This window comes from Onychostruthus taczanowskii, unplaced genomic scaffold (assembly GCF_017590055.1).
Source record: "Onychostruthus taczanowskii isolate IOZ18803 unplaced genomic scaffold, ASM1759005v1 scaffold12, whole genome shotgun sequence".
Taxonomy (NCBI): Eukaryota; Metazoa; Chordata; class Aves; order Passeriformes; family Passeridae; genus Onychostruthus; species Onychostruthus taczanowskii.
This window is the reverse complement of record NW_024498351.1, coordinates 15813624-15827313: the sequence shown is the minus strand read 5'-3', so window position 1 is coordinate 15827313 and position 13690 is coordinate 15813624. Positions and strand designations below refer to the sequence as shown.

The following is a 13690-nucleotide window of genomic DNA, read 5'->3' as shown; positions in this document are numbered from 1 at the left end:
ATGTTTGATCAAGGCATAGTCTAAAACGTGATCTTGGCTGAGTTATTTTCCGTCCAACAATTTAAACTGATATTTAAGTCACAATTCAGTAATGAGTACTTGTGATTCTTGAAGTGTTTCATTGTAATTATAAACACTGGAATTCCAGGAAACCCATATTATGTTGAATTTAATACAGCCCTCTGTTTCAACATCTTACCTGTTTTTCCATACTTGATGTTTTCTCATCTGAAGAAAGGAACAAGTCACAAAAATATAATGCAAGAGATTATCTCAAGAGGCTTTTACCTCATTTGCCTCTTACACACATTCTGAGGAAAGAGAAATATATTTAGACTCTTCCTAAGTGATATTTTTTGAAGCTGCTTTTTCTATACTGATTTAGTGACTGAATTTCTGTGCTTTCTCATGCTCATCCGTAACAGGCAGTGCTTGTTCCTCTTATCTATAAATATAATCACTGAAAATTAAAAATTGCATCTTATTTTCAGTGGTTGTGGAAAATGTAATTGTGACATCTGTAAAACTGTATGTGTGTGTGTTTTAAACTGTGATAATAAGCACATCTTATGATGGAGGGCCTTATGAAGGAAATTCTTCCAGAAACTGAGGTCTCTTTGATGTGTGTTGAAGCACATCTATGCAAACAGTTAAAGGAAATGCTAATGACACACCTGTTTATCTAGTCAGGTCACTAAGCGCACTAAATTTATAATGTTAGAAGCATGAAAAACACTTTTAGTTCAGTGGGCATTTCTATTGTGGGAGACAGTTCACGTGTTGTGCCACTTGGTAGAGATGGCCTGATATTCAGAAATATGCTGTGATTTATCTGCTGTGATTTATCTCCATCAGTAGTTTGTGGTGTACTTGATTCCTTTTGGTCCTGCCATCTGTTTCAGGACTGGCAAATGTAACTCCAGAATTCACATGGCAGATATGCTGAAGCTTTGCTTTAATAAGAGCAGTTGTTTTCCTTTTTCTTGCATGCAATTTTCTGGCACTGCTGTGCCAGACTCTCTCCCTTCAGTTGTGGATAGCCTGGTTGAATACATGTTACCCCCAAATTTAAATCTTGATATCAGACAGTAATACTCTTCATAGGTATGTACCAGTATAGAAGGAGTGGGAAAACAAAGCTGGACCTTTACTTTGCTCTTCACCATTGATACCTGGCAGTAGAGTCTGTCCTTTTCTGGGCTTTTTGTACCTGTTCTGTATTATCAAAAGACTCAGGCTATGGGTCATTTTTGGGAAAGATCAATACCAGTGACCAGTTTTCCCCTAGCAGCTTGCTGCCTTCTAGTCTTTGAGGTAGATGGAGTTGGGACTCTTCCAGGTAGTGAGAAATTGTATGGCAGCAGCCCCATGAGACTTCAGTGTGGGTGGTGTCACTTAGGCTTGTACTAGTGGAAGACCTTCCAGAAGCTACTGCTACTTTTATTAACCAGCATATGATTTGTTGTCTTTGTTTTTGATTGTAATTATAAGCTACTTATTTTCTTCATGGGTTTAGAGGGTTTGCGAGTAATTTTATTGGGATTCTCCGCAATGAATGAGTGGCCATGGTCTGTTTAGACAGACCTGATGGCCATCATCACTCCCATCATTTAACTTCAGTGTTTTCTGACCCAACCTTTCTGCTCAAGAGGTCACAAGGTGACCTTTGTTGAAGAACCTGAAAAACAAATATTTAATGTGTTTCTATGAGTGAAGTCCTGGAGCTGCAGATACACACCTCTCAGCATAATGTATTGCAGCTTCTTACAGTAGGGGAATGGCTTATTTTTGGCTCAAGAGGAAATATTTTTTCTTTTCTGCCACCCCGCCCCCCCCCCATTTCTGCCTGTTCTCTCTCCTCCCTGCCTTGTACATCAACTTGAAAGCCTTTGCCCAGCAGCTGTCTGGGGCTCTTTGGTGGTCGTGTGCTTTCATTTGCTCTAACCATGATGGCAGTTGACCGTGTTTCAGGATTTTCTAGTGCCCATTGGCTGAACTGAATTCTTACTTGAAATAGCCGTGAGACTCAGGACTTCCTGTTGCAACTCTTCTTAGAAGACTCAAGAGTACTTTGAAGCATCTCCAGGGAGCCTGCCTGTTTGAGACAGAACTGCTGTTCTGGGGGCTTATAATCTGTCATAGTTTGGGGAGTTAACATACAGGGGAAAATCCTTCCATTGTGTCTAGCAGACAGAACTAAGGATGCAGGACAGCTGTAGCAGGTATTGTGCTCTGAGCTTGGAAAATCAGAATATCTGCTGAAGAGACTGGTTGTTTCATTTGTTGGGGGTTTTGCTTAAAGGAAGTAGTTTCCTAAGAGCTGTGTTTCTTCCTTTGCATGCTTTGTTGTTCTTAGTAACAAATATGAAAGCTTTAGTTTAAGAGGAGGTAAATAGGGCTGAATATGTGTGGTTTGTTGCACAGGTTTTAAGACTTGTGTTTTCTCATGTTTCCCCCTTTCGAACTAAGAAACCCCCAAAAGTAGAACTTTTCTCATCCTAACATTTTGATTGCTCTCTTCAAGATGTTTTCAAATTTGTCTTTTTTTGTTTGTTTGCTGGAGTTTTCTTTTTAAGCTTCAGCCAGAAATGAGGAAGGGAGGGAGAGGGAGCCAGGTGTGGTTCCTTTAGCATTTTTAACTTCTCCCAAGCTCACCATACAAGAGGCAATTTGGCAGTCCTGGGGCAGGAATCCCAGAGGGGAAATAACGAAAATGTAGAATCAGAAGATTATACTACCATTGGTAGTATAAGTCTTATTTAAAACACTTTCAACCCTAAAACAGAAGGTGCCATGTTGGAGCTAAATACAATAATATACTGCTTCTGATACTTTACATGTTTTTTAATACATGCTAAGATGATGTCTGTTCTTTTTTGTTGCTGTAAACATACTATTGACTCATCTTGAGTGTACTATGCTTTATGGGAATGTACAGGATGCACACAGTAACATCAGACATTTCTGATTCAGCCCCTAGGATGTCTAAGGGTCTCATTTTCCCCTTCTGTTAATTACCAGAATCTTATGTTATGAAAGCATTTAGGCCCTTCAGAGGATGCATAACATGCAAGCTCAGAGTGTGGTGTCCCTAAATGCTAGGAGTCTGTGTGACACCGGACAGGGAAAAACCAGCTTTCCTTGGACCATGTTTGTTTGCATGCTAGAAATTTTTATGTTACGAGATCAGGAAAAAACCCCAGTTGTCCTCTCTATATGAATCATTCTCTTCCTTCATTATGAAAGTAGAATGCTAAGAAAGTTGATCACTTCTTGTACCTGAATGTTGATTTTTCTTTTCTTCTTTATTTCAGAACTCTTAGGTGCACAACTTTCAGATGGCATGCATTTTAAAAAGTGAAAGATTTAGTGGATAACTTTAAGGTTTACAAGTTTAAAATACCTCAAATCTTTCACGGGGTACTTAATGTACTTCATAAGTGTTAGTTTCTGACATTCAAAAATGTTTTCAAAAGACAGGATATGTTGAACCACAAACCCACATCTAAGTCTGTATCCTCATTACATGACTTTTATGTACCATCCCACCTTTGTAGAAGATACTTCAAATTGCAGTCATGCCTAATGGCCTGCTCTTAGGCATTGCCTACAAAAATATTTCAGGTGGTGTGTAGTTGGCAGATTTGCAGCTGGTAGGGATAAAACACACAATATGCTTAGTGTGATTAGAGTCTTGATCTGTTTTTTGACATGGAGGAGGATGTCAAAATGCTGCTTGTTCTTTGGGTAGTGCAGCAGCAGGCTGTGGTTAACCTGTGGAGGAGCTGCATGGTCTTTGTTCTTGCTGGGGAGAATGTGGATGTGGTCTCAGCAGGTAGTCAGACTCTCAGTGTGTCAACCCTCTGGTGAGAAAGTGTGGGTCCCTAAAACCCTGATAGCCAGACTGCACGTTCACCTTGGCTGCTTGGCCACTGCTTTCTGATCTTAAATGGGTCAAGCTTGAAGGGATTAAAAAGTGGTATAAACTAGTTCTTCCTAAACTAGGAAGAGCTGCAGTGAGGAAGAGACAGAGACAAAAGGGTGCGCTTGGCTGTGGTAATGAGTGATTGTTACTGTTGCAAGAAAAATGGGGTGAGAGGTAGAGAATTACATGGGGAGAAGAAATATTACAGTAAAAACAAATCTGGCAAACAATTAATGGCCAGCCTGCTCTTTGGAGTTGATCATGCTTGTATTGGAGGGTTCCATGGCAAAAAGACACAAAAAGCATGTGTTTTTTTTGTAAATAAATACATTGGTCACTGAAATTAGCAGTTAATGTAAGTATTTGACTGTAATGACAGCTTTTTTGGAATTTCAGAATATCACTTGTTGAGTCTGTGCTTTAAAAACAGGCAATATAGCAGAACTCTGTATTTCTCACAGAAGTAAAATTACACTCTGTGTTGTATATAAATGGGTGTGAAATTGTAAATAGAACCAATTTATTGATTTAGGCATGCTTTATTAGCAAAGTTACCTCTTCAGTATTTCATTGTCTTAGTAAATTCCAGTTCTGTTGCAGACGTTCTCAATTCAGGAGTGGAATAGGATCCAAGAATATAATGTCTTTGTTTATTTCCTCTTGTTTACAATTTTTATTGTAAATTAAACAAATTAATTAATTAATCTTAAGTTTGTGAATGATTGACAGTGAGAGACATGGCGTGTTGGTTTCCCATTAAGATGAAGGTTAAAGTTGTTAGTGACTTGTACCAAAGTGGAATACGCATTTGTCAGTGGAATGGCTGCTGCTCCTTGGGCAGGGCCAGACTCCTAAAGGATCTCTCCTGTACTGGTGGTCGCTGTCTGCAAGGCAGTTATGTCTCAGTATTCCTAGGAAACAGCCCACTGGCCGGTGAGCTGTTCCTGAATCATGTAGAGTGGGAAGATGTGTGCTCCCTGGCTGGCATTAATGGAAAGGCATGTACAAGCTTGCTGCTATCTTTTATCACCTTTTGCCAGCTCTCCACTGCCCTTTTGTCTTGAGTTAAATCCCATCCTCATGTCAGAGACTGTGTTCAGAAGAGTCATCTGAGAAGCTGTGGTGTGACTACACATTGTAGCTGATGAGATACTGTTAGTTCGGTCTCTTTTGCTGGCATAGCATTACATGAACTAAAAATACATGGATGTGATTGCACCTCAACAAAACATTGTATTTTAAGTTATACTAAAGTTTTCAGCTATATTAAGCTATCCTAGTTTGTCTGCACCCATCTGCAAACCTTTTTGAATTGGCCCCTTATGCTCTTATGTATACAACAGTGCTAACATTATTTCAAAGCTGTGTTAGAGACAAGTGAAATACACCACATGCCTGCTTTTACCAATCAGTCACAATATTTCTAGTTATGAGCCAGAGAGATGCTAGTTCCTTAAGTAATAAAAGCCTTTCATCAGGTAGAAGAAAGGGTTTTATTTTTAAACTCTACTTCCTATATTAATTTTCTTCATAGAACTGGCTTTGTTCAAGTTGTACTTGCTAAATAAATAATTAATTGTCTATACTTAACAGGTTTTTTTCCCTTCTGGTTTAGATTACATGAGGTATAAAATTAAATTTAAATAATGTGTTACTCTTCTGATTGTTTTTTATTTTTCTATTGTGCATGTTTTTATATATTAAAAGGTATTAGCCTTTTAGGAGGCTGCTCGGGAAAAACTTTCAGGAATTCACACGATAGTTGCACATTGCAGGCTATACAAGCTGCCTGAAGCCAGCTATCACAAGAAGTGGCAGGAAGGGTGGAACCAATAGCCCAGCTGTAGTGCATCTGCACCAATGCACACAAGATGGGTAAAAACCAGGAGGAGCCAGAAGCCATGGTGCTGTGGGATAACCATGATGTAGTTGCCGTCACGGAAATGTGGTGGGGTGATTGTCGTGGCTGGAGTGGTGCCATGGCAATCATACAGTGGTGTACGGATGTAAGCTCTTCAGAAGGGACATGCCAGGAAGGAGAGGTGGTGGGGGGACCCTCTATGTTAGGGAGTATTTCAGCTGTGTAGAGCTCAAGGACAGTGATGATAAGGCTGAGTGCCTGTGAGTGAGAGCCCCCATGCAGGGACATGGCCAACAAGGCAGTCAGTCCTGAGGGATGTCTCCTATATACCACCCTGGCAGGATGAAGGGGCAGAGGAAGTATTCTGTAAGCAGCAGGGTGGTGTTTCATGATGGCTAGTGCCTGTTCTTGTGTGCAAATTTAACTTGCTGGATATCTGCAAGTTTCCAAAAGTGTTTTACTCCTTTGTTTTCTTGCTCTTTGAAGGGCTAGGTGCTTTAGAGAGTTATCTTTGTGGTCCTGAAAATTGATCTCTGCCTTTGTTGCCTAATAGTGTTTTCAGCTTTATACGTCTAACTATAATGAGTCTCTTTTCAGTTCTTTGGCTTTGTGATTCTTAAAACTATAGGAGATTCCAGACTTTTGGTTTTATGTTTTTATTTGAGGAGCATATTTTCAATTCCTCTAAACCAGTATTATTTGAGAAGTGGCAAAATATCTGAGTGACCTTTAAAATTCTGTATTTTGAGTAATTTTTAGCTAGAACCTTTCCTGGAAATTCCTTTTTTCCACCTTTGTGGAACACCATGCAACCATGTTGCCACCATGGCAACAAACTATATGTAGTTTAACGGAAACCATCCATCTTGTAAAATATTCTGGTTCTCTGGCCTTGCATGGTTGCTTCCACTGTCTTCATGTTTGATTTTTTTTGGGTCTAAAGAATGTTACATATTTATTGATTGTAGTTTACTAAATTATTTCAACAGTGAAATCTGTTGTAAAGAGTAGGAGAAAAGTGCCTCTGGCTAGATGAGTCTTTGATACTGGCTGATTTTGTTTGGTTGTGGGGTGTTTGGATTTTTTTTTGTTTTAACCCTATATATATACTACTAATGAGTGGAAACTTTTGTATCCTCCTGCCACATGTATAAAATCAAACACCATAAAATTCTGTAAGAACTAGAACATAATGGAAGCAGATTTGTAGAACATAATGGTTAACACTGAGGTCCTGATGTCTGCAGTATTATGTATTTGGACTAGCCATGATCTGGTCCCATGGACTGAATGGTAACTTCTGGTTTAAATGCACTGGTTTCAGGCCTGGATCACACATTTTGAAGACTAGGTTCATCTGAAAGAATTAAGTTTCCCTACTGTACTGTGGAGTATGAGTTACAGAAGACTGTCATGAAAAGCAGGCTCCTTGTCCAAACTAAAACATGAACACTGACAAACCCACATCTGTCACAATTTAGCCTTGGAGCCATGGATCTTTTGATATAAATTGAAATTTATCCTAACTTTAAGCACTGAAAGTCTGCAGTGTGTATGGTTGTGTCAGCCAAGATGGTGATCACTTTATACAAACAAGGTTTACAGTATAAAATTCCAACTAATGACAGCTCATATGTGGCTCTAGCTTCAAATGGCTCTACCTTAATGGGAAAAAATCAGACATGTTAATTTCTTGTTTGTAATAGTTAAGATTTTTTACCCATTAAGAGTGTTTGACAAATTTGTTTAGAAGTAATAGCTTGGAAATTGTGATGGGTTGGCTTAAAGTAAAGCTGTATGATCTAATATATGAGCTGTGTGCAGTAAGGTGGCACTGAATTTTTTTACTGAGTTCACTATGGAATTGTCTCTAGCAACTTCATGTAATTAATCGCAGAATTATAAATTACTAGAGCTAAAAGAGTGAAGCAAAACTATTATACTGAAAGTGTATTTGGATCTGTTTTTACACAAATATTTGGAAATGTTTTCTGATGCTTGCAGGTGGCACTTCATATTTCGTTATGGACCATTTTGAAGACATATCAGATGGTGAAGTGGATCATACCTTCTTTGACAGTGACTTTGAGGAAGAGAAAAAGGAAGCTGAAGAAAATGGTGAATGCATAGAGAAAGGAAGTACAAAGGCAACTCTTGCAGACACTGATTTGGTTTCTAATTCAAAGGATGAAAAGTGTTGTGAGGAGGAAAGTGAAGAAAAACAGTTAGATTTGCAAAGGGATCAATCCCTAGAAAATAGCAAAGGTCCTATTGAAGATGCTTCCTTTTTGGCAGTTTCTCCAGTTGCAGAGAATGCAGGTACATCTGGAGCAACACCAGCAAATAGAGGAACAGAGGAGATTGTTCCTGCTGGAATTCCTAAAATAGTTAAAGAAGGTGAAGAAGATTACTATACAGATGAAGAAGATAGTAGTGATGATGGCAAAAAACAGGTTAGACCAAAGTCAGCTAAGCAACCAAACATAAAAAAGGCTAGCAAAAAATATACTATCAGCTCGTCATCGTCGTCTTCCTCCTCCTCGTCCTCCTCATCATCATCCTCAAGCTCAGATACAGATGGTTCTGACACAGATTCTGATAGCTGTTTATCAGATTTATCTCATTCTTCCCCAAAAAGCAATGCTTGTAGACATGCTCTTCTGTCTCCAAAACAAAAATTCAAGTCAGCAATGAAATCAGCAGAAGGAAAACCAAAGCTTGGTGATGACCTGGAGGAGTCTGAAGACACAGTGACTGACGTAACACCTCTGTCAACTCCAGACATCAGTCCTATCCAGTCCTTTGAATTTGTAGCATCAAATGATAAGAAACTAAAAGTAAAGAGACAGGAAAATGTGAACCAAGAATTATATGGTAATTTGGAGAATTTAAGTACAACACTAAATGTGCAAAACCTATGGGGCTGGGAAATTCAATCTTATATCTATATTTTTTTCATTAGATTCCGAGTTTGATCGCAGATATAGTCGAAAAGTATTGCATGATGCCATGGACCTGAATCAGCTTCTGAAAGGTGATTTTTAAATTTTCTTTTTACAAAATACAGCATCTGCCACTTGTTGAGAACAGCTGTGTTCTAATACACAGAGAGTGGGATTTTCATATACCATGTGTATTTTTAAAACTGGTTGCTGTTTAAGTGGTGTTGATCTAATTCTTTGAATTCTTCTCTGTGTAATAATACTGATTCTGCAGTAGAGAAAAGAAGGATGCATTGGTTTGCATATACACAGAAGTAAGATACACAGACAGGGTGAATCTAAAAAAGGTTTGATATATTAATAAATTGGGCAATAAAACTGCACATGGATTTTAAGGTGTACTGGACTATGGCACAATTTAATATCTAAATTAAAACATCAACCTTTTTCTTGAAAGTCTGGATTATCAACCTCCAATCAAAATTTCATTGCATTGTAAATGGTATTCATGTACTTAAACTTCTAGTACCTTTTTGATAATTAAACAGAAGTATTTGAAATTCTTTTCTGAGCTAGGTGTCTGACTTCTAAAATACCATAGGTTGAATAAAGGTATTTAAAAAAAAAATAGCAGATAATCTGTACTAAAACATGAGTGGTTGCTTCTGGCTAATAGACATTAAAAATCTTAATAATGAAGCCTGAGAAAATTTGCAATCTCTTTCTCTGCATTCATTGCACACCTTCATTATACGGAGTAAGAATGCCCTGGATGATCTCATGTGCTTATTTTAGGGTCTACATGGTGCTTTTCAATTGTTTTGATGGCCCGGAGTTTTCAGTACTAAAATCTGTGGATTAAAAAAGGCTTAAATCAAGAAATCTGCCGGTCTCAAGTGAGGAAAGCCTCTTGCAGTTTAGGTCTGGTGCATTCCAAGCCAGGTTGGCTGTATTGAAGTAAGCCTGGCACGACTAAAACTGCATGTGTTGTGTTTCTTCACTTTGCACCTTGCCAGACTGAGCTTCTAGTGAATAAGGATTTAGAATGTATTGTACACATAGTTTAACCTGCCATTAAGTAAAAACCGTAAAGTAAAATTTCCATTTTACTTGGAAATTCTTCTGATGTTAAGAAAAGCCATGCCAGCAATCAAGAAAGGTAGAGCTTTTTCTCATCCCTGACAGTCCTTGTGCTTCAGTCATTCTTTTGTACTAAGAAACAATTCCAACCAGCTGTCAGAACATGATGTCAGAAGAACTGTTGCTTGGCAGTTGAATTGTTGCTATGCACTTGAAATTATGATGTCCTATGTCCTTATCTGTTCCTCATTAGCAAGAAGCTATTTAATAACCAGTGATTACCAATGGATTCATCTCATCCCTAAAACAAATGGGTATTACTGCTCAGAGTAGGTTTTCTCAGAGATGAATCTCTGTTGGGGAGAGGAACTTTTTTATCAAAACTGAAAACCAGTTCTAAATAACAATAATAAAGATAGAGTAATGAGGAGTAGAATTCATATGGTATAGCAGCTAATGTTCCTGATTAATGTGTATATTTCTCCCAAGTGCCTCTCTAAATCTGCAAGCGCAACATAGCTTAATTAGTTTGGCCATTTTGAAGTTTAAATGGGGCAGAATTATTAATGGTGGAAATTAAGTAGTCTGGGAAAATAGGAGCTAATCTTATTCTGAGTTATTACTTGCAGATTTTTTTATACACGTTAGGGGAAAAAGAAGTGCAAATAATTTTCCACCACCTGCTAGTCTCCATTAAATGTTCATCAGAACTGCACAGGCATAGATGTTGCTTCAATTGAGAACACTGCAAACCCAGACCTGAGTGCATGAAAAAAAATGAAATAATCATGATTTCGTTTTAAAGCATAATATTTTTCCAGTACTTTATACTGATGAAGCATTTTATTTAATTTTTTTTTTTCAAATATGCTTATAATATAGCTGGACCCAAGCATTTACAGCAGTTACACAAGTTTAATTTCCCAAGGTCCCCAGACACTTGCAGAATTTCCATGTGATCTGTTACTATGTTGTTTCTATGGGGCACACAGTAATTAATTTTGTATGATTATTCACATTACCAGTGTGTACATTTGGGAAGACTGGAATCTCTTTTATTAAAAAAAGAACTGCAAGAAAAAAAGAAAGAAATTTGCTCAGACAAGTTTTGGACTAGAACAAGAGTCTGGTTATTAGAGGCAACAAGGTTATTTGTGTATCTTAAAGCAGAATTAATTTAGAAACTGTTGCAGTTACATTTGAAAGTAATTGAAAAAGTTTTTCCTTTATATATCTTTTATGTACTTGTGCTCGTATTAAAAACTATTAATTTGTAAGCATTTTAAAAAATGTATTAGACAAAAATTTATCATGCCTTTACAACTCCTAAAGCTATGCTTGTTCTTGATAAAAGCCAAATTTTCTATTATGCATTTCTTAATAAGATAAACTCTCATAACTAACGTAGTTCTAGTTGGAAATCTCAGTTTCCCTGCTCTGTATTGCTCTTTGATTGGTTTTAGGTGGGTAGTGCTGATAGGAGGCTTGATTATAAATTTTCAGGTAGAAATACAGTTTTTCTGTTGTTTTATGATGTTATGTAGATCTTTGTGTGTAATTGTTTTGTGATTCCATTGTGTTTCCACTTTGCTATAAACCTTGAAAGTACTTCAGAAAATTAATAACTGAAAGCAATATTCTAAACCCGTACTAATAAAAAATGTCGAAGTTATTTCCTCTGCTGTACCCTTGAGTAATCTGAACACAAAAAGAGAATTAAGTATGGCAAGGCAAAGGAATAGATTGTAAAAGATTGTTTTTGAAGGTAATTTCATAAATCACCATGCTAGAAAACTGGGAATAAAATAAATTGGAAAATTTTCTGATGCTATTTTGCTTGATCCTATTTATATTATGCAGATGAAGAGATGAGTTAAGCATATGAGTGTGAACTAAGCACTCATCATCTCAAGCCATTATGCTACAGATTTGCACTCTCTTTAGATAGATCTCATAGTTTCTGTAGTCCAGATCAGTTGTCTGCTAAAATTGCTCTGTATCTCTAAGTTTGTTTGGTATCAATACAAGGGGATAGCATGAGGTATATACAGTTCTAATGAATTTAGAACTTTGTGTTTTCTTCTCTGTAAAATGGGGTTGATACCTGCTTATTTTACAGAAGTGTCTGTGAGAATTAGTCTGTAAATCCATGGTATTAGCTATTATTAACTTGAGGAGGTGGTGTGGTGGGGTAAGTAGGGCAGTTTGCCACAGGCTGAAGTTCTGTCCTTGAAGCTCTCACTGACCTCTGTGCTGATAAATCCTTTTGCCTCTTCTGTGCCTTAGATTTTTAAAATAGAGGTTCCTCTGTGAAAAGCTCTGTAATATAAATATCATAATTATGAAAGTAAAAGCTCTGTGTTTCTGAATAAAATCTGTTGTAGAAAATGAAATAGCAGCTTCAACTGAACATGAAGCAATCACTTTAACTTTTTTTTCTTATAATTTGTCACTCAGGAAATAGAAGAAGTTTTGATAACTGAAGCTTTGTTCTCTTTAGGGATATGTTATCTGTGTTCTCATTGATGCCTAAATAATGTATTTGTAAAAAAAGCAGCTAAGCAGTATCTAAATTTAAAGTAGACTCTGCAGTATACACATACCCAAACTGTAGAGTTGAACTAAGCATATATAGCTTTTTTAAGGAATTCCATTTAGTGTGTGTCTTCAGAGTTTGAACTAATTTTCTCTATGTGTATGTATTCATGTGCTTGGTTTTCACAGGCCTAGAAAATAATTTTGAGGTAGAAGACCAATTGCTAGCTTATTCATATATTTAGAGTTTGAAAAGAGATTGAAAATCTGTGAGATTATGGAGAGATACAGGCTTCCCCAACATTCATGAGAAACTTTGTAGTTGTGGGGGAAAAAAGTCCAGCACCTCTAAGATATTTTTCTCATGATATCAAGCAATAACTAGCAGTCTTATTTAAGCATGTTTAAATAGGGAAATTTTTACCTGAAAAGGACATTCTCCTTTTCTTAAAAAAACCCACCAAATCTTGAATTCTCCAAAATCCCTTTTAAAGAGCTCTGTGGCCTGCAATAATGGATCTTATAGGAAGTATTTGTTTAGAGGTACCACAGGGAAATAGTTTCATTCTTAAACTGTTATGTATTGATGAAGCACTGTGATTTATTTAATCCTTTTGCACGTGTGGTAGTGTAGCAATATAAAATAAAATATCAGTCAGGTGTAAGCATTGAAGCAATTTATACTGGGATTGCAAAAGATACACTGAAACATGCATTATTTTGATTTTAGCCTTAATACTGTTAGGACGGCTGTATCATCCTGTCCTAATGCATTTGACTTGCTAATTATAAGTTGTGTTTTATATAAGGTTTGGCCTTTCTCATTCTGCAAGGTTATTTCAATGCTTAGAAGTTAAAAGCAATGAACAGCTTGTTTACAGCTTAAAAAAAAGTCAGGTATCTCTCCATGGAAACCAGCTTTCATAGAAATCCTGTGAATACCAGGGAATTTTCTTTTCCTGCTTACCAGCAAATGAGAAGTAGGCTGCACACTGTGCAAGTCATTATGCAAATGCTGCTGCTTATTTATCATCCACCCCAAATTTTATTTAAGGTCTGACTGACAAAGAAAGTAACTGGTGGTTTAGTTAAATTACTAATTGCCCACTGATAGAATATGTATATAATAGGTAAATCGTATTTCATTGTTCCAAGACTTACAAACTCTTTAGAAACGTAAATCATAACCTTAAAACTGTAAGGGTCAGAAGTGTCACTCATGTTGTCAGTGGCCACTGCAAAAATACTCAGGTATACCATTCAAACACTTAGGCTTTGTGGTTAGAGTAGTGTGGGTGCATTGATGAATAAATCATTGAAATAACTATGAAACTCAAACACCTGAGT

The 13690-nt window shown here is 37.1% G+C and overlaps 1 protein-coding gene across 2 annotated transcripts in view; it reads left to right on the top strand.

The window, feature by feature from the left end:
* CFAP97 (cilia and flagella associated protein 97) overlaps nt 1-13690 on the top strand; it is a 30997-nt gene that overhangs the window by 2320 nt on the left and 14987 nt on the right. For both annotated transcript variants that reach the window (XM_041427794.1, XM_041427795.1), the window contains exons 2-3: nt 7791-8660; nt 8749-8820. In XM_041427794.1, coding sequence (XP_041283728.1) covers nt 7811-8660; nt 8749-8820 — 922 coding nt within the window. In that variant the 5' untranslated portion in view covers nt 7791-7810. The remainder of the gene's footprint in view (nt 1-7790; nt 8661-8748; nt 8821-13690) is intronic.